The sequence below is a fragment of the Gekko japonicus genome, unplaced genomic scaffold (assembly GCF_001447785.1).
Source record: "Gekko japonicus isolate JY-2015 unplaced genomic scaffold, Gekko_japonicus_V1.1 scaffold2471, whole genome shotgun sequence".
NCBI lineage: Eukaryota > Metazoa > Chordata > Lepidosauria > Squamata > Gekkonidae > Gekko > Gekko japonicus.
Window position 1 is genome coordinate 143,009 of NW_015169253.1, and position 21,624 is coordinate 164,632.

The window sequence follows — 21,624 nt, forward strand, 5'->3', positions numbered from 1 at the left end:
AGCAGGTTGCCAAGTACTCCAAGAGAATCTCTGCAAATTAAGTGAGCGGGAAAACAACATGGAGAATAATTGCAAAGTGTCTTCAGTCTATTGCACCAAAAATGAATGCGTGTCGAGTCTTTTAAGGGGCCGCAAGGTTCCCGTCCAGCACGGCAAACGAGGTTCAATAATGCAGGAAAGTATAGAGATGGACCCTGACAGAACTTCAGCTTTGCATACAGACACCAGGTTGGGAAATTCCTGGAGATTTGGGAGTCGAGCCAGGGGAGGGCAGGGTTTGGGGAGAGGAAGGAACTCCACAGGGTACGATGGCACAGAGCCCAACCTCCAAAGCCGCCTTTTTCTCCAGGGGAACTAAACGCTGCAGTCTGGAGATCAGTTGTGATTCCAGGAAATCTCCAGGCCCCACCTGGAGGCTGGTAACCCTAACTGATGGTGCCTGGCTTATACAGCTGACCGCAAAAGAGATCTTGAGGTTGTGGAAACGACAGCTCCGTCTGTGGCTGTGGTGAACAGGGAAGGTTCGATGCCAGGGATGAAGGGATTGGGATGGAAACAAAATGGGTGGGTGTCCAAAACGCCTTTAAAAAGAAAGCGCATACAGTTCCAGTCACCCCATCTAAAATAAAAAAAAGGATACTGTAAGCTGGGAAAAGGAGGTGCGGTGGCTCAAGTGGTTAATACACTGAACTGCAGGCTGTGGAAGGTCAGTAGTTCAGCAGTTCGAGACCCGAGTGTGCCGCATGACGGAGTGTTCCAGCTCCTGCCAACCTAGCAGTTCGAAAGCAAGAAATTGCAAGTAGATAAATAGGTACCACTTCACTGGGAAGGTAGCAGCGTTCCGTGCGCCTCGGTGTTTAGTCATGCCGGCCACATGACCACGGAAACGTCTTCGGACAGCGCTGGCTCTTCGGCTTGGAAACGGAGATGAGCACCGCAACCCTAGAGTCGGATTCGACTGGCTTTCGAGCAAGGGAACCTTTATCTTTACCTTTAAGCTGGGAAAGGTGCAAAAGAAGGATCAAGGGGTTGGAACGGTTTAGGAGGAAAGGCTCGGGGACCCCTGTGGCACACAGAGGTTTATAGAATGATGCACAGTGTGGAGAAAGCTCTTATCACGGCACGGTGTTTGCAGGAAGCAAGCTAGCAGACCTGCCCTGGTGTTCAGAAGGACCCGGAAGGGCCACCGGGCCGAATGTCCGTTCCACCGTCCTCTGGCCACATCTGGCCTTTGTGATTCTCGCCCCCCCCCGGCAAATCCGGAGGTGAAGAGGCCCCCCCTGTTCTTCCACCGCCCAGTCCTTGAGCTGAAACTATCCTTGTCCATCCTGACTGATGGCCGTATTCCTTATCGGGAGTCAGGCCGGTGTGTAATTTCATTTTTGACATACCTGAGGCCAAATGCAATTGATGTTGAGAGAACAGAATGTTTCTCTTGGGTAATCAGACAAGCCCGCTCCCGACTCACTTTAAGGCCACGGATTCTTCCAGGAATTCCTGTCCCGGTACGGAAAATGCCAAGGCTGCCCTCTTCAAAAATCAACTAGTGCATCAGGTTGCCAGCTCCAGGTTGGGAAATTCCTGGAGATTTGGGGGGTAGAGCCTGGGGCACGGCAGGTTTTGGGGAGGGGAGGAGCCTCAGTAGGGTATAAAGCCCTACGGCCAACCCTCCAAACAAGCCATTTGCTCCAGAGGAACTGAGCTCTGTAATCTGGACAGCAGGTGTAATTCTGGGAGAGCTCCAGGCCCTACTTGGAAGTTGTGGAAACTCGAACTGAAGTGTTAGAAGACCTTTTTTATAAGTTAAAGTGTTCTATACGTTCCATCTTATAAAGCGCATTGTGTATTATCCATAATAAAGGGCAGCCTTGAGAAAGACAGGAGCACTCAGTCTATGATTGTCAGCTGCTTAATGGGCCTTTTGTAGGACCAGCAACAAACATCAATTTAAACTTCAATGTAACCACAAAAGGAAACTTCCCCCTTTAGAAGACTTTCAAGCGAGGAGAAGCGGGTGTACAATTCTAGAAACTCCCGTTGGGGTTGATTGTGTAAAAAGGAGGTAAATTGACTGGTAGCTATTAGATTGTAAGGTAAAGGTAAAGGTAAAGGTTTCCCTTGCTCGAAAGCCAGTCGAATCCGACTCTAGGGTTGCGGTGCTCATCTCCGTTTCAAAGCCGAAGAGCCAGCGCTGTCCGAAGACATTTCCGTGGTCATGTGGCCGGCATGACTAAACACCGCACGGAACGCTGTGACCTTCCCACCGAAGTGGTACCTATTTATCTACTTGCAATTTCTTGCTTTCGAACTGCTAGGTTGGCAGGAGCTGGAACTAGAGATGGGAGCTCACTCCGTCATGCGGCAACCCGGGTCTCGAACTGCTGAACTACCGACCTTCCACAGCCTGCAGTTCAGCGTCTTAACCCCTTGAGCCACCGCAGCTCTTATTAGATTGTACAAACTGATTATTATTGTTGATATTGCATGTAATGAATACATACCTGTTTTAGAATATTATGAATAATACACAATGCACTGTACAAGATGGAACATATAGAACACTTTAACTTATAAAAAAAAGGTTTTTGCAGTGTATATATTTGTTGTTTGACTCTACCTGGATGTTGGCAATGCTCTTTTCCCCATGGGGTTTGGAATCTCCTGCTTCATAATGCAGCCAGGTTTGCGGCCAGAGGTGGGCAAGAGGAAGGGTCGAAAGGTTGCTTAACCCTTTCCTTGCCGCTTTGAACCTTTTCCCCGGAAGGGCTGCTGAACTGCGCCTGCCATCTGACCGTTCAGAACCATCCCAGCCCGCAGTGGGAAAGACAGGGATTCCCCCATTTTTCCCCTCCAGCGACCGAAACCAGAAATATAAGGCGAGAAGAGGCAGGGCTGAGCCCTTCTGCCAATCCTCTGCTCCGATTCACAGCCAACCAAGGAGGCTTTTCAATAAAGCCAAACTCCTGGGGGGGAAAGAGGCATGCCATGCCATGTGGCTGCCACGTCTAAACTGGCACCGCGTGGCAGTCTGCTCTGCTCAGTTGGACAGCACGGTTTCGTGGTTCCTGATTGGCAGAACTGTGTCATCAATACGAAGGACACTGTTTATCCAAACAGCCCAGAACAGGAGTGAACTAATACCAAAAGGCAAAGTTTTAGGATAAACTTAAACCCATGCGAGACGGGTCGATATCGAAGCCTACTGTTCAGTTCCCCCTCTCGATACTGCTATTGTGCTGCTAACAACCCAAATGGTTGCAAAATAGTCCCCTTCAATCAGGACTTCTGTTTCTATACACTGAGTCCTCAAAACATTTTGTTTTGCAAACAGAAGGGATCCGTGTTGGTTTTGGGTGGCTCCAGCACACAGTGAAAACTGAGGAGGCAGAGGAGAATACCTGGCCATATGTTACACTTTGGTACAGCTCTGAATTTGGGGAACTGCTGTGCCCCGTGCCACGAAGAAGAAGGAGGGGGGGGAGATTGGATTTTTATCCCACCCATCACTACACGAAGGAGTCTCAGAGTGGTTTACAAACTCCTTTCCCTTCCCCTCCTCACAACAGACACCCTGTGAACAGTGTTCCCTCTAAGCTGAGTTAGTGTGAACTAGCTCACAGTTTTTAAGCTCACACATCTCTGTCTTAGCTCAGGAAGGATAGCACCAGAGCAAACTAATGTATGCAGTAGCCAAATTGCTTGCTCACAACTAACCACTACACCAAACTGGCTCTGTCCCTTTCTGGGTTTTGGAACAAAAAACTGTGGAATACTGATGGACAACAGGCTCAGGAAGCATTAGGCTGAAAACGATGCAATGAAGGGCACGGATCCCCCAAAATTAGTAAAAGGCAACAGGCAAAGCTTTGTTTCGGATTGGGGCCGGGAGGGTGAGGAGAATGGCCTTCCGCAATTGAAACTGGGTGCTTCTCTTGTTCTGCTATTCGGGGGTCATTTAGTAGAAAAAGAGGTTCAGGAGCTCATTAGCATAACTTTTTTGCATATGCCACACCCCCTGACCTCACCCACCGCTCAGGCTCCACTGGACTGTTTTGGATGGCTAGCTATTGGGAGGGGGGGACGTGCAGATCTGCCCTAGCAGAGGAGGGAGAGCTTGTACTTGAATAAAACTTGGTCTTAAAGGTGCCACTGGACTGTTTTGGATTGCTAACTATGTGGGAGGGGGACACACAGATCTGCCCTCACAGAGGAGGGAGAGCTCGTACCTGAAGGCGGGCCGGGGGGGCTCTGCAACTTACCTGGCTGCTTCTTGCTCTGACTGAAGGCTGCTGGGGGCAGGGGGCGGGGCTTGTTGCCTGTGCCCGCCCCCTGGGCTCCTTACTGCCGGAGCTCTGCTCCTGTGCGCTCCTGCAGGAAATGACCCCTGATCTTAGGGGGAAACACCGGTCTGGTGTTACCGTAGCTCACCGTACTGCAGCCATCTGGGATACCCACATTGGCAGGAGGGTCTCAGCATCCCGGGTCATGGAATCAGCCAGAGGCCGGCCGAGTATACCAAGCCTGCGGAAGAGGCTGAGTAGTTGGGACGTTTCTGCTGTGCACGCTGTATGTGGTCAGCCAGTTGAGAGGACACACACAGATACACGGGGCACCCTTGGGGGGGAGTGCATTGTCAGAAGAATGACATATTTTGGTTTACGTCTGTTGGCTTCAGTGGGCTTAGAAGGATGCTGCTCTGTTTGGGATCGCACTGTTAGCTCACGGCCGGCCATTTCGCACGGTCCCTTCCCATCTCGCTGCCATTCACTCCTGTAGATTTGCCTTGCACCTTGCACTCACCCCACCACCACCTGTGTGCCGTGGGGGCTGATGGGATGGTTCACCCCACAAGCAGTGACGTAGGGGGGAGCCTTTAGCACTTTCCCCTCCCTCTCGGTGGAGCAAACTGAAAACTGCCAGAGGAGGGAAGAGCCAGCCAGCCTGCAGCATTGTGCATAGACGGCTTCTCCTGGAAAGTGCTGGGGCCAATTTCTCCTGAGCTTGATCCTTCACAGGAGATTTTGTGTGTGTGACCCAAACGGTATGAGCACAGTTCCACAATCCCCTGACAGAACTAAATCTGGACGTCAGCAGACGCCCAAAGGGTGTGATGCGTCAGGCCTCGGGTCTTAGCCAGGGTTCCCTCTGAGCTGAGTTAGTGTGAGCCAGCTCACCGTTTTTTAGCCGCCGGCTCACACGTTTTTGTCTTCGCTCGGGAAGGAGGGCTCCAGAGCAAACTAATTGATGCAGCGGTCAAATCGCTCGCTCACATCTTTAATGCCAGTGGCTCACAAAGTAGAATTTTTGCTCACAGGACTCCACAGCTTAGAGGGGGCATTGGCTCAGCTATGCCTGCAAAACTGCTTCGGGGTGGCCCATAAGAGCGTGACCCCTGCTCTTCTGAGGAGCACCGGCTCAGTATAAGGTAGCTCCAGGTGAGTGGAGGCATTCCAGTCTAGTAGGAAGGCCCATGGCTCAGTGGAAAGAGCTTCTGCTTTGCATGCAGAAGGTCCCAGGTTCAATCCCCAGCATCTCCAGTTATAAGTATTGTGTACTAGGTGATGTGTTGGACCGGTCTGAGTAGAGAATATGGATCTTGGTGTGTGTATCAACAGAGGGATAACATCCAAATCGCAAGATGTCATAACCCCGCAGTACACTGCATTGGAGTATTGTGTGCAGTTCTGGAGGCCTCAATTCAAAAAAGATGTGGACAGAATGGAGCGGATGCAGAGGAGAGCCACAAGGATGATTGGGGGGGCCTGGAGACCAAAAAGCCCTACGAGGAAAGGCGGAGGGACCTGGGAATGTTCAGTCTGGAGAAGAGGAGGTGGAGGGGGGGGACAGGATTGGTCTCTTAAAGGATTCGAAGGGCTGCCACTTGGAGGAGGGCAAGGAGCTGTTCCTGTTGGCAGCAGAGGATGGGACTCACAAGAATGGGTTTGAGTTAAGGGCAGGAAGGTACCAGCTGGATCTTAGGGAAAAAAACCTTTGACAGTAAGAGTCGTGCAACAGTGGAATCAGCTGGTGAGCTCCCCCTCACTGGCAGTCTTTAAGCAACCAAAGGTGAGAGTTCACGGGAGGAGGGAAATAGAAGAGACTTTTCTAGCGAATCGCTACTATAATAGTAAACAATGTTGTATATATATTTTTGTTGACTCTTTGTCCTTTTTGTCATGGATGTTTTGATTGGGCTTCCAGTCTTTAAGCACCGATGGGACCAGGGCTTTCTTTGTAGAAAAAGCCCAGCAGGAACTAATTAGCATAATAGGCCACACCCAACAGCAGAAACTCATTAGCCTATTGGGCCATACCCCAGACAGCACAGCTCATTAGCACATTAGGCCACAGCCCCATGTTACCAGAAGTGTGGTCATCCAGCCACACCCACCTTTTGCTTCTTATTCTGTTTACATTGTTTGTTATCAAAACCCAGGGCCTTTTTTTTGTAGCAGGAACTCCTTTGCATGTTAGCCCACACACCCCTAATGTAGCCAATCCTAATGAGTCTCTGCTGTTGGGTGTGGCCTATTATGCTAATGAGTTCCTGCTGGGCGTGGCCAACTTGGGAGCCAGCCGGAACTCCGTTCCTGTGCGTTCCTGCCCCAAAATAGCCCTGGACGGGACAATCACTTGTCAGGGATGCTCTGTATGGCCTGTATGGCCCTTTCCAACTCTGTGATTCTATGATTCTGTACCTTGATGGCCCACTGGTCTGGCCCGTGTAAAGTGGCTTCATGTGTTCTTGAGCCATGGTGGTCCTCCTGGTTACTCGTAACAGCCAAACAGAGACCCCCCCTCACACAAGGGGAGAAAAGCTGTTGCAACTGAATCCTTCATGGGCATCATCCCTCGCCAAAGAAACATCCTGCATCTACTAATCGCAGCAGTTAATGGAAAACAGTTCAAGATAACACACCGGATGAGATAGCGAAATGTACCGAACAATCCCGGCCCTTCCTGTTTTTCAGTGTTCCTAGCAAAGCGGTCCATTTCCATGCGCACACTTTATCTATCCCGTCGTATTCCGAGGGCCGGACCCTTCTGCTTTTCAGGTGGAGATAGCCAAAACAACCAGTGCAGCTGTACCCAGAAGGCAAATGCTAATATCTGAAAATCAAAAGTTTCATAAGGCTGAAGAGAAGAGGATACCGTTGTTGTTAGCCTTACAGTCGTGTCTGACTGTTGGCGATTCTGTGGGCCAGCTCTCTCCATGTTTTCTGATCTTGTACCGTTTCTTTGAGTCGTTCCATACTCAGGCTGGTGTCGACTTTTACGGTCTCTAGCCACTGTGTTATTTGGCGGCCCAGTTTCCTTTTGCCGATTCAAACTAGTTGTGCTAATGAGCTCCTGCACCTCTTTTTCTACAAAATGACTCCTGGTAACACCAAACCGGTGTTTCCCCCTAAGGTGAGTTAGTGTGAGCTAGCTCATGGTTTTCTAGCCTCCAGCTCACACATTTTTGTCTAAGCTCAGGAAGGATGGCTCCAGAGCAAGCTAATTTATGCAGTATCGAAATCGCTTCTCTCACAGCTTTAATGCCAGGAGCTCACAAAGTAGAATTTTTGCGCACAAGACTCCACAGCTTAGCAGGAGCAAAGCACTGCCAGGCTTTCCTTAACAAGGGGCTGTCATAAGGGAAGCAGAATCTTGCAAGTGGAAAACAAACTCTGCAAATCCAGAAGTTCATTATACAATTCCTGAAGGGAGATTATTCTTCTGCCAACCTTTGAAATGATGAAAAAAATAAAGAAAACGCATTCCTGAACCATAAGGTGGGTTGCAGAGAGGTCTTTCCAAAAACTTTGGCAGAATTCATATCTGATGACATACTTTTTCTTTTTCTTTACTGAACATGATTGATTGGTATAACATTTAACCCTACCCCACCCCCCCAAAAAAAAGCCAAAAGAAAAGCAGATTCTACTCAAATCCGCAGATCACACAGAAAGATCTATACATGTGGTATTTAACATTACATAAATTATACAAAGTGTGTAAAGATAAAGGGCATGGATGCTGAAAATGCAGAGAGAAATCCTTTGATTATCTCCATATGCGGCGATCACGTCCAGTAGTATCCAGTTTTTAGACAAGAGTTTTAACTGAAGTTATGGAGCTGCGGTCTTATCAGATGTTGGAAGCTCAGCAGGGCCAGTATTTGCTGGGGCTTAGAATCATAGGATGTTAGAGTTGAAAGGGACTTTGGAGGTCATCTAGTCCAACCCCCTGCACAGGACCATAAGTTGGTCGTGTCTTGACAGCCCCTAAGTACACGTAGCCTGAAGTACAATATGCTCAGAAGTACATTAAAATTCAGTCTTCTGGGAACAAATCTAAAGGGAAAGGATGAGCGAGTGGTTTCAGCTTTCTCTTGTTTGGGGAAGGACGGACGGTCACATGGCATCTTCTAGAACATGGTCGCTGCTCCAGACAGGAGTGAATTAGGCGTCTTTATCCACTTGTGGGTGTTCGCAAATTCTCCCCCACACACACACGCACACAATTGGATCTGAATACACTGTGGCTGAAATCTGAGGGAAGGAACTGAATAGTGGGAAACGTTTAGAAGGCGCTCCCGTTACCCCCTTGGAGTCATCCTCACACGCCCCCTGAAGGAGTTACAGCCTTGTGAGCAAGCCATGGGGCTCATGTGGGCCCCTCCGTGACCCATGAAAGGAATGTGGAAAGGCATTCACAAAGCTTAGATGGATTCCCCAGTTTTGACTGCAAACCTTGATGTTTATTCACCCCAAGAGGCAACTGAGCGATAGGAACCTCGAAGGCTGATTAATGCGCATCATTTGAGAACTCCAAGATGAATGTGCCAGAATGCTGTGGGGAAAAGCATTTGTGCTGGAGCTAACATGCATGTTCTACATGTGGTGCCTGTTCTGAGAGCCCATTCACATGCACTGGTCAGCCCTTGACAAAACCTGAATTACTCACTCCCTTATGCACAAAGTGAGAGAATTAGGACTACCCCAGCGGGCACGCTTGGCATCCGTATCTCGAACAGCCAGCCACGCCATCCTTATCCTTCAAAACTGACTGTATGAGGATCGGTCTTTTTGTGGTGGTCCGAGTATTCAACCAGGACTGGGGGAAACCCAGCTTCAAATTCCCGCTTCCCATCACCGCTTTAGATCTGCCGTTCTCTCTCAGCCTAACCTACCTCACAAGGTTGTCGTGAGGATAAAATGGAGGAGGGAAGAGCTATGTATGTATGTATGCCAGCCTCAGCATCTTGGAATAAGAGCTGCGGTGGCTCGAGTGGTTAAGACGCTGAACTGCAGGCTGTGGAAGGTCCGGTCGTTCAGCAGTTCGAGACCCGAGTGTGCCGCATGACGGAGTGAGGTCCCGTCTCTGGCCCCAGCTCCTGCCAACCTAGCCGTTCGAAAGCAAGAAATTGCAAGTAGATGAATAGGGACCACTTCGGTGGGAAGGGAACAGCGTTCATTGCGCCTCGGTGTTTAGTCATGCCGGCCACATGACCACGGAAACATCTTCGGACAGCGCTGGCTCTTCGGCTTGGAAACGGAGATGAGCACCGCAACCCTAGAGTCGGACTCGACTGGCTTTCGGGCAAGGGAGACCTTTACCTTTAACTGAAGCAGAACAAACAACTGGTATATCATTACCTAAAAAAACTGACTTGGATGGCCCAGGCTACCCCGATCTCATTAGTTCCTGGAAACTAAGCAAGGCTGCCCCTGGTTGGTACATGGATGGGAGAACACCAAGGAATACCAGGGTCGCTACGCAGAGTCGGGCAATGACAAATCACCTCTGTTCGTCTCTTGCCTTGACCTGGACGGCCCAGACGAACCCAAGCTCATCAGATCTTGGAAACGAAGCAGAATTGGTCCCCTGGTTACTCCTTGGAGGGCAGAACACCATGGAAGTCCAGGGTTGCTACGCAGAGGCAGGCAATGGCAAACCACCTCTGTTCGCCTCTTGCCTCGAAAACCCTACAGCAGTGATGGCGAACCTTTTGGAGACCGAGTGCCCAAAGTGCGACCCAAAACCCACTTATTGATCGCAAAGTGCCAACACGGCAATTTAACCCGAATACGGAGGTTTTACTTTAGAAAAAACAACCCATACATTAACTTAAGATGATCCAAACAAAGTAAGGAAAGCAATCCCAAATACTTTCATTTACTTTAAATTATTTAGCAGAGAATTCGACACTTTAATGACGGTCTGGGCCTGGCTGGGGCGATGGCACGCGTGCCCAAAGAGAGGGCTCTGAGCGCCACCTCTGGCACCCCTGCCATAGGTTCGCCACCACTGCCCTACAGGGTCCCCCTAAGTTGGCTGCAACTTGATGGCAAAAAACCCCAAAACCAACAAACAAAAACCTGAAATAGTGTTGCTAGGATACTGGCAGAATGTTGTTCCCATCCTCAATGACTACTGATCGGTCAAGCGCCACGAAAATGATAACAGCCAAAAAAAATCTGGCAAGTCCCTAAGAATCTTTCAATCGAGGAATGGATTCAAAAGGTCTGGCAAACTGTAAAAATGGTCTAGTATGAAAAATATATATACAGACGTGTGCTAGGGCATCTAACACACATCTGTATATATATTTTCATACTTGTTGTGTACTGGGACTGAATCATTCCTGACTGAATCACCCCAGAGACTGGCTGAGCTTGAAGCACAAGAACAATAGCCGGCCAGGATTCTGAAAGTAACCAATCTAGTAGTAATGTTATGTAAACAGCCTATCACTGGGAGTGGGGTGTGTTTGGGCGTGGCAACTGCAGGCTATCTAACAGAACTGAGGCTCTGGGGTCTTCTCTTGCTCTTGCCGAAATCACAAATAAAGTTGAGCTGATCACTCTACTCCAGCCTGTTCATCCATGGAACCTACTATTTAACAATACTAGACTGTCTTGGGTCTGTGTGTTATTCTTGTGGATTGTTTAAAATGTAAAAAAGGCAGGAGACGATTCAAACCAGTGTTTGTTAAAACTTGGGAAACTCTCATAGAAGTTTGGAAATCTACACTCAGTTGGCAGGTGGCTGTCTAAAACTGTTTTCCTCTATTTGAAACCAAACCTAGTGCAATATTTATATTTTTATTAATTTTTGTAAATAATGTTAACATTGCTATAACAAGTATTTACATAACCGCTAAGAAGTGAATATAGCACAATGTATAAACTATAACTTAACAGCTCTTATACATACAGGGTATGTTTTCAATTTTCGGAGATGTATTTATTCTGTCTGATGTAGCATAAGTATTTTACCTCCTTGAAAATATATATTAAACTAGAACAATAAATAAATAAATGAAACAAAAGAGAACAGAAAAGAAAAGAATTTCAAAGCAGTAATACAAACTTTCAGTCTTTAAATCCATTTGTGATAGTGTGCCCAATCAGAAGAGATGAATTGTTGTTGAGAAAAGTAGTCAAGGACCGGGTACCATTTATCTGTGAAGATTGTTAGAGTTGGCTTTTGAAATAAGAAATTTATTTTATTTGTGACTGCATCCATTAAATAATGGCTCCATAATTTCTTAAACCACACCTCAATACTAGGGGCTTTATTAGCTTTCCAGTACGATGCAAACATGACTTCCACCGTAGCTTTATGTGGTCTAGTTCGTAGATCTTTAGGCCAAACATTTAAAAACAAGATTTCTGGAGATAGCGGAACATGAATTGAGGTGATCTTTTGGATAATATTCAACACCTCTGTCCAAAATTTTTTTATTTCTGGGCACTGCCACCAGCAATGTGCAAAGTCTCCAATGTGCTGCCATTCCTTCCAACACATTGGGGAATGATTTGTAGAAACATATGAAAGCTTTCGCGGTATAGCATACCACCGAGTCATTATCTTCAAGTTTTGAAGCCTAACAGATATCACCTTGGTTTTGAAACTGGTAGAGTTCCAAATTTCCCCCCATATTTCATCCGTGAGTGTTTTTGTGGTATCTTTTTGCCAAGCTTTTTGATATGGTAGGGATTTGGAACACGAGCCTTTAATCAGCATGGTATACAATTTTGAGATAAGTCCCTTGTTTTGTGAATCGTAATCTCGTATTCGTAATTCTAAATCAGTGTGAGGTTTAGTCATTACGCTCGTTATATCCATTTGATTAAGCAAATGACTCAGCTGTAGATAAAAGAACCATGGTATAGTAGAACCTAGTTTCCGTTCAAGCTCCAATTTAGTACGAATACCCTTTTTGTTGGCTATATCTATGAACCGAGATAAGTATAGTATAGCTGGCCTGGTGTAATGTATTCAGAAGCTGCCATGAATACGTTAAGATGTAATGTGAAACATCTCATAGGGAAGCAATGTTAAGCTTCGTCTTGAACAGGGATTGAAGTCCAAGACTAATGCGACCAATCAGGTTCAAATGTATATAAGCGGGAAAGACTCTGATTGGTCCCTTATGCGCTCAACCTGATAGGTTGATAACTGTATAGTAGGAGTGGCTACATTAGCCCGGAATGTTTAAATACCGAGCAGCTGCAATGGAATAGCTGTTCGGGCTATCAGAAGAGTTGTACCGTGTTAGAGAAGTGATCGTCGAGCTGAATAAACCAGAGTTTTGCTGAAATCACTCTCTGACTATTTTGTTAAGCATCGGACTTAACACCTGGGATCATATTAAATCCCAGGAGAAGAAGTCAAAAGACAAACAGATTTTCCTCTAAACAAGAGAGATCGCACAGCAGCTGTGGAGATTGTCTTCCTGTTCTGGAGACTGGTCCAATCAATATTCAGCCTCTTAAAATGAAATGAGAATAAGCTACACTTGAAGCTTTCTTAGTTCTGGAAGTTATTTATTTAGGATATATATTTAGGATACTGCCTCTTTAGAGTCCTGTTCAAGGTGGTTTAATAGCAGTAATAAGATTCTGCCCATTTTAGACATTTTGGAGAAACATGATTAACCTTCAAAGTCTTTATGGCACTGAGGTTTGGGGGTTAAAAGGAGGTACCAGTTTGGACATCAGAAACAAGATCCCCCCAGACCACGCCCAGAACCCTTCCCCTTTAGAGACCCTCCACCAGTTTCCAGAGAAAGGAGCTTAGGGTCAAAGCTGTCCCTTCAACTGCTCATTTATACTTCTTTCGATACAGAAAGGCAGATTGTTTAAAACTTGCTTCGGGGAGCAGAAGTCTCCGTTTTTCATCTTGACAGTTAGCTTGGTACTGGAATTTCATCTAAGTGATGCAATCGCACGACTTCTCCCCAGACTGTTTTGTATCCTCCAGCATGGGCTGGGCAGATCAGAACGTCGGCCGCGGTTTCATGGTATTTCCACTCTGCATAATATGCCCTCGGTGAATAGTAATGCGATATCGCTGTGGTTTGCTATGCTCAGATATCAGAATGGTTTTAGGAGAAGACCCTCTTGCTCAGATTCGCCTCTTTTCCGTTCTTTCACCACTCAGGTTGAACGCTGGAGGTGAGGCCATGCTCTTCAAGAACGAAACTTTCCCTGACGTGCTAATTGTTATTTAGGTTGGGGGAAAGCAGGCCAAAAGCAGCAGGGAGGTCCACATGTATACTATCAGAAGGAACCCATGTGCTCCATCACTAGGAGCACGGAAGGAAACAGTTCAAAGGAACACCAGCAGATAAATGAAATCTAGCGCAGCAACCATTTTCAAACACCCACAGTTCAGTAAGGCAGCCTCCACACAGAGACAATTCTTGTGTAGCTGAAGAAGAAGAAAGAAGAGGAGGAGGAGGAGTCTGGATTTATACCCCGCCCTTCACTCGGCGTCTCAGAGCGGCTTACAATCTCCTTTCCCTCCCCCTCCCCACAACAGACGCCCTGTGAGGTAGGCGGGGCTGAGAGAGCTCCAAAAGGGACTGCTCTTGAAAGAGCAGCTCTGAGAGAACTTGTGACTGACACAGGGTCACACCAGCAGCTGCATGTAGAGGAGTGGGAAATCAAACCCAGTTCTCCCAGGTTAGAGTATGCCCTCCTAACCACTACACCAAACTGAATGAAGACGCATTCACAGTGACAATGGGGTGTCCTCTCAGCAGTTTTCCCTCTACTTTCCTTGCCCCAGCCTCCCAGAGCCACTATTTCCCCACCCCTCCACCAGGGGATTTTTTTTTTTTTTTAAATGGGAATTATTACATCATCGCCACGTTATAACATTATAAGAATGTATTGCCACAGTCCTTTTATGTTTTTTTTAAAAGTAAGTCTCTATTCCTTTGTCTTGTGGAGTTATAAGGGGCTATGTGTGGACTGCACCTTTCCCCTTATGACTCTGCAACGAAAAGGTTTAGAGGCTTACTTAAAAAAAAGGAAAGCTGAGAATGAATAGATCATTGCAATAGATTGTTACAATGTTATAGTGATGTGTCAGTTATTATTTTTTAAATCTCCAAAATAGCCCTCCAATGTGCATGTGTGTGGGGAGGAGAGGATGGTAACTACAGAAAGGGGGTGTGAGGCAAGAAAAATGGTGCCCATATGGGCAGGACCTGCAAAAATGCATCACTTCTCATTCAAATGGCATCCAAATAATATACCAGGATCAGGGCTCGTTTTGTAGAAAAGGCCCAGCAGGAACTCATTAGCATAATAGGCCACACCCGATGGCAGGAACTCATTAGCATATTAGGCCACACCCGATGGCAGCACCGCTCATTAGCATATTAGGCCACACCCCCATGTTACCAGAAGTGTGGTCATCCAGCCACACCCACCTTTTGCTTCTTATTCTGTTTATCTTGTTTGTGGTCAAAACCCAGGGCCTTTTTTTGTAGCAGGAACTCCTTTGCATGTTAGGCCACACACCCCTAATGTAGCCAATCCTAATGAGTTCCTGCTGTTGGGTGTGGCCTATTATGCTAATGAGTTCCTGCTGGGTGTGGCCAATTTAAGAGCCAGCCGGAACTCCGTTCCTGTGCGTTCCTGCCCCAAAATAGCCCTGTGTAACCAGGTCAGTTTTGGGAAAGACTGAAGCAAAATAGGGGAAAGCACTGTTTGGCAGAGTTGAAATATGCAAGGAAGTGGAGCGCTGACTGTTTAGAGAAAAAATAAGCAGGTCTATTTAAAGGAGAACAAACTGTTATAAAACATAGAAGAGAGAGAACCTTAACTGTCTAGCTAACTGCTGTGAGAGGAATAGGGTTACCACACCCCATGGAAGTGAGGTGGACCCGTTGGTGACGTCGGGAGGGTGACGCTCTGGTTTTTGGCCAAAACTTTACAGTATGGGGGGTAATTTTACCATAGAGTTTTGCTCAAAAACCAGAGCATTGCCCCTGACATACCCACATCACTTCCGGGTGATGCACGACATCACTTCTGGTCAGGGGTCATTTCGTAAAAAAAGAGGTGCAGGAGCTCATTAGCATAACTCATTAGCATAACTCATTAGCATAACTTATTTGCATACGCCACACCCCCTGACTTCACCGGAAGTGTGTCGGAAGGCAACGCCCACCGCTCAGGCTCCACTGGACTGTTTTGGATTGCTAGCTATTGGGGGTGGGGGGGAACGGGACGCGCAGATCTGTCCTCGCAGAGGAGGGAGAGCTTCTACCTGAACAAAACTTGGTCTTAAAGGTGCCACTGGACTGTTTTGGATTGCTAGCTATGGGGGGGGGGGATGTGCAGATCTGCTCTCACAGAGGAGGGAGAGCTTGTACCTGAACAAAACTTGGTCTTAAAGGTGCCACTGGACTGTTTTGGATTGCTAGCTATGGGGGGGGGGATGTGCAGATCTGCTCTCACAGAGGAGGGAGAGCTTGTACCTGAATAAAACTCGGTCTTAAAGGTGCCCCTGGACTGTTTTGGACCGGGGGGATGGGGGGGGCTCTGCAACTTACCTGGCTGCTTCTTGCTCTGACTGAGGGCTGCTGGGAGCAGGGGGTGGGGCTTGTTGCATGTGCCCGCCCCCCTGGGCTCCTTACTGCCGGAGCTCCGCTCCCGTGCGCTCCTGCAGGAAACGACCCCTGCTTCTGGCGATGTCAGCACATCAGGGGCAACACCCCAATCCCCCCACCAGCATCTCAAAGAGACCCGGCAACCCTCGGGAGGAACAAGGGGGAACAGGAAGCTCTGCAGAAGAGCCAGTCAGGAGGCAGCAAGGACACAATTTGAAATTGTGGGCAGCCCCTAATCTAGGTGTGCTAACGACCAGCCCTCCTGCTGTCCCCCCTGGCGGCCTTCAGATCTTCTTCGTAAGGCTGCACGATAAGACTCTGCATATCCCAACAAGCCCCTGAGGAGGACCCACAGGAGAGGGTGACGTGTGGATGCCTCCCAAAACGACCCTGCCGTCAGGGTGCTTACCTCGCTCAGCTTGCAGCATTCGTCCATGTACTCATCCAAGCTGTCACTCGTGGGATATCTTCTTAGGGGGTGACCTTCTAGAGGCGTCTCCGGAAGGCTGTCCAAGCTGTCTTTGCTACGGTCGCCAGGAGGCCTTTTCTCCCCCAACGTAGTGACGGAGAGCGGGGATGTGTTGGCCCCTTCTCTGGGCTCGTCCCCCAAACATTCGCCATCGAAAGGCTGCTCAGGATTTCTCCCCTCTGAGCCATCCGTGGCGTCCTCTACGGAAAATCCCGGTGGGCAGCCACATCGGTCTGCGGCAGCAGGACAAAGCTTCTCCGAGGAAGTCGATTTCGCGCCCCCTGGCCCTTCACAGAGTTCCTCTGGGTTCTTGCTGTCCAGAATGCAGAAGCAGGCATCTACGGCGTCTGCGCATGTTCTCATGACCATGTGGCCGGCCGCTGGAGAGGAAGAGGCACTCAGCACGCCTGAGTCACAGGAAGAGTCTCTACTGTGGAGCACAAAACTCTTTACGGAGCTGGTGGGCGTCGACAGGGAGTTGGGCCCGCTCGGCAACTCCACGCCGGAATCCTCCGATTCAAACTTGGCTAGCCTCGGGAGATGGCACTTGGGTTCTGTGGGGTTGAGAGCAGGGAAGGTGGCTCCGGGCACTGTTCCCACTGGAGTGTCCCTTACGATGGCCACGTCGGCCGGACGCCCTACCGGGAGGCTCGCTTTGGGAGATCCGGGGTCCTCTAAAGAGTTTGTGGTGGGAGAAGGGGCTTGAACGTGAGCCATTTCACTGGACAGGATCTTCAGGTTTGTTAGAACTACCTTGCCATCCGGCGGCGGGGTTTTCTTGACAGCTGCAAGGAATAGAGGGGGAAAAGAGGATGACTACAGAGAATTGCTGTTCCGTCTGACGCTGAGTCAACAGTGCCTTCTGGACAGATTCAACGCATGGCCAAAGTAGAATTAAATCATTTTTATTAAGTTCCACATGCATTCAGAAGAGCTCTTACATCTTTTGTAATCTAATTCAGTTCACTGACTGTTAATCAGCCAGTCAGGGATGCATTGGGATGCCTAACTAAAGACTACAATTCCCAGGGGTAAACTGCTCTTAAAGATATATGGCAGTTCGCAGCACAATTGCAATGTTTGATTTCTTGCATAGTTGGCAGCATCGCATAGCAGTGCTGCAGGCTCGGCTCCAGGCTCTCTTACGATAGCGCCGTTTGTGGCTCGCTCTACCTTTTGTGGTGACTCATCTGTATGAAGCCCCGCTCAGCACCCCACCTAAGCTGGATTCCTGCAGGCTGGCTATAAATCCTCAGAAGGCCAGGATATTTCCTTGGCACGTACTTAGAAAAAAACAGGCCTGACTAATGCATGAAAACCTCCTCTGGGGTGTTTATCGCTTCAGGATGCTGGGGGCGGGGGGGGGGGAACCACGAATGTTCCCCCGTGTCCAGAAACTCACACATCGGGGATCGGGTTGGACTGGGAGTTCTCCCATAACTGCAACTTATCTCTAGGCAACAGAGATCAGTTTCCCTGGAGGTAAAGGCTGCTTTGGAGGGTGGACTCTGTAGCTTTCTGTCCCAGTGAGATCCCTCTCCTCCCCAAACCCTGCCAACCCCCAGGCTGCACCTACAAATCTCCATGAATCTCCCAGCCTAGGGCTGCAAAGACTATTGGGCGAGAAGGGCTCTAACCCTTGGCTATAACCGTGAGATGTTTCTTATTGGGGGGCTGAGAATGTAGCGGGAATTCTGAGAAGGAGACCACTAGGAGTCAACAGCAATGCTCCCTCTAAGCTGTGGAGTCTTTTGAGCAGAAATTCTACTTTGTGAGCTACTGGCATTAAAGTTGTGAGCGAGCGATTTGGCTACTGCATCAATTAGTTTGCTCCAGAGCCGGAGGCTAAAAAACTGTGAGCTAGCTCACACTCACTCAGCTTAGAGGGAACACTGCTTGTGAGCAAACATTCTACTTTGTGAGCTGCTGGCATTCAAGTTGTGAGCAGGCGATTTGGCCACTGCATAAATCACTTTGCTCTGGAGCCCTCCTTCCTGAGCTAAGACAAGAATGTGTGAGCCGGAACGGTGAGCTAGCTCACACTAACTCAGCATAGAGGGAACACTGCCTGTGAGCAATGCTCCCTGTAAGCTGTGCAGTCTTGTGAGCAAACATTCTACTTTGTGAGCTACTGGCATTAAAGTTGTGAGCCATCGTTTGGGCCCCTGCAAAAACTAGTTGGCTCTGGAGCCCTCCTTCCTGAGCTGAGACAAAACTGTGTGAGCCGGAGGCTAAAAACCTGTGAGCTAGCTCACACTAACTCAGCTTAGAGGGAACACAGGTCAACAGTTATTTATTATGCGCACAGGTACAGCTAAAACTACCTCCGGGGGCACTTTCAAAACAGAGCTGTACCCAGAGTACAGCTTTGAGCAGACTTAACAGCTTTGAGCAGACTTACCCCCAAGAGCACTTCGGTCGGGGACCCAGAACCGTTTAGTGGTTCCGGATTCCCGAGAGGCACGTTATGCTGCGACAAGGGCTAGATCCTTCTCAGTGGCGGCCCCTGCTTGGTGGAATGAGCTCCCGGAGGAGATCAGGGCCCTGCGGGATCTAATGCAATTCCGCAGGGCCTGTAAGACGGAGCTCTTCCACCAGGCCTTTATGTAGGGGCCGCCGCTCCCACCACCACCAACGGTGGAAATACCATCTCAGTCGGATCGCCCTTGATAGCCCGGCGGCAGGGTGAACCTCATGGCGGCAAGACCAGCCGATTAGCACGGACTAATACTGCCAGTATGATACAACTAATGCTGGCAGGGGTTATTTCTTGTAGGAGCCAACTGCAGAGTCAACTACAGACCACCTGGAACTTAAACTTAAAGCACTTTATTATTATAAATGGTATATTACTGACTGTATTTTGTGATTTTATTGAATTTTAATGTATTTTATGTTGGGCTTGTGCCCCTGTAAGCCGCCCTGAGCCCGCTTGCGGGGTAGGGCGGGGTAGAAATACCTTAATAAATAAAATAAATATAAATAAATTAAATAATTTTTCTACAGAGTGAAAAAAAAATCATTTCCCTGGTTATTTCTTTAAGCAGTAGCATGCAAGATTATCACAGACATTGACCATGAAGCAATAACAACACGCAAGGTCAGCAGGTGAATGCTTCAAGAACAGTTTCATCAAAACGGTCATGCCGGAGATCATGGAGATGCCCGGGAAGCAGATCTCAAGGCTTCTTTTGCCAATATCGACTTGCTTCCTTGTTTTCCAAGCCAAAGCATTTCTTTTGGAGCCGGGTAAGGTTCCACTACTGCGTCCATCAGCTCTGCTGTAAGGCTCTTGGGAGAGGAGATCCTGGCTCAGGGATCAAACGGAAGTGTGGACTGGTGGAGCGCCCGGCCTGCGCTGTTTGTGAAGTCTACCTGCTTAATAAAATTCAGTTTCTGCTCTCCATTACCGGCTGTTAATCAAGGGTCCCTGATGGTCCAGCTAATGTAACACAGCTCTTTCCCCCTGCATGCATTTCACGCCAGGAAATAATGATTTTGTCCAACTGCTTTCTTCTGTTGCTCAGACTGAAAAAGAGGAACATTTCAAGTGGTGTAATCCATTCAGAGTTAAGCATGTTCAAGTCCTCTCGATTTCAGCAGAAGAAAGACCATCTACTTACAACTCTCCTTCTGACATCTACACACTAAAAAAATCCACTTTCAATCCACTTTAGTGCACTTTCCAACTGGATTTTTATTGTGTGAATTGGCAAAGTGGATTGAAAGTGGATCATTTAGTGTGTGTGACCACAGCCTAGGTGCGCTTAATGTTGAGGCCTTCTTCTAAGCTAAAAAGCACCTCCAAGGCAGATAAATCTTTACATTTCCTCAAGGGAGGATCATAAATTCAGGTGGGGTAGCTGTGTTGGTTTGAAGCCGCAGAACAAAGTTTGAGTCCAGTGGCACCTTTAAGGCCAACAAAATTTTATTCTGTCTGTAAACTTTTGTGTGCTTATGCCTAGATAAAACGTTGCTGGCCTTAAAGGTGCCACTGGACTCAAACTTTGTTCAAGGGACGATCAGTTTACCAAAAGGAGGAATGGACACACCCTAGTTGTTGGTCAAAGAAAACAGACATGTTAACCAAAGAAATTTAGGGGGAAATCCTCAGCAGATCTGCTCGTAAGTCCCATTTTATTCAGTGGGGCTTACAGCCTCAGCAAATCTCTTTGGTTTTATCTCATATGTATCAGATACACCAAATGCAAAGCAGATTTTAACCAGTGAATTCACATGAGGTGTTTTCAGTTGTGAGTCAAATCTGCATAAGCCTTAGATTTATAAGGATCCCGGTACAATTTGTATTAAAAATGTCATGGCCCTATTTACACAAAGATTAGGTAAAGGTAAAGGTTTCCCTTGCTCGAAAGCCAGTCGAATCCGACTCTAAGGGGCAGTTGCTCATCTCTATTTCCAAGCCGAAGAGCCAGCGCTGTCTGAAGACAATTTCCGTGGTCATGTGGCCGGCATGACCAAATGCCGAGGCGCACGGAACGCCGTTACCTTCCCACCGAAGTGGTACCTATTTATCTACTTGCAATTTCTTGCTTTTGAACTGCTAGGTTGGCAGGAGCTGGGGCCAGAGACAGGAGCTCACTCCGTCATGCAGCACTCGGGCCTTGAACTGCCAAACTACCGACTTTCCGGCCTGCAGTTCAGCGTCTTAACCTCTGAGCCATCACGACCCCTATACACAAACATAACCATATTTATTAGAGGCAAATTAACACAATTTTCTTGAGGTTTTACAATTTTAAAACGTCTAAGCCAAAGAAAGGTCCTTTAGTACTGAATCCAGTAGACCTGTTTCTCGAATCACTCTGACAGTTAAATTAGCCAGAAATAAATAAGTAAATATGTACAAAATAATCAAACATTTTACATATGTACAAAATAATTAAACAAAAAGAACAGATTTAGAGTCCAGTGGGGCACCTTTAAGACCAACAAAGGTTTATTCAAGGTATGAGCTTTCGTGTGCATGCACAAATATTTGAAAAAGTGTGCTTTGCACACAGAAGCTCAGACCTTGAATTAAACTTTGTTAAATTCAGGTGGGATTTGGGATTGAGTCTGGGGAGAACAGGGACCTCAGCTGGGTACAATACCATCCAGACCACCCTTCAAAGCATCCAGTTTGGTGTAGTGGTTAAGAGTGTGGAGTCTAATCTGGGAGAACCCGGTTTGATTCCCCACTTCTCCTCCACATGCGGCCAGCTGGGTGACCTTGGGTCAATCACAAGTTTTCTCAGAG

At 47.8% G+C, this 21,624-nt stretch overlaps 1 protein-coding gene across 1 annotated transcript in view; it reads right to left on the reverse strand.

Moving 5' to 3' along the window:
* Nucleotides 1-21,624, reverse strand: part of LOC107114891 — a 66,362-nt gene that overhangs the window by 19,819 nt on the left and 24,919 nt on the right. The window contains exon 2 of the mRNA XM_015416497.1: nucleotides 16,308-17,152. Within this exon, the coding sequence (XP_015271983.1) occupies nucleotides 16,308-17,152 (845 nt within the window). The remainder of the gene's footprint in view (nucleotides 1-16,307; nucleotides 17,153-21,624) is intronic.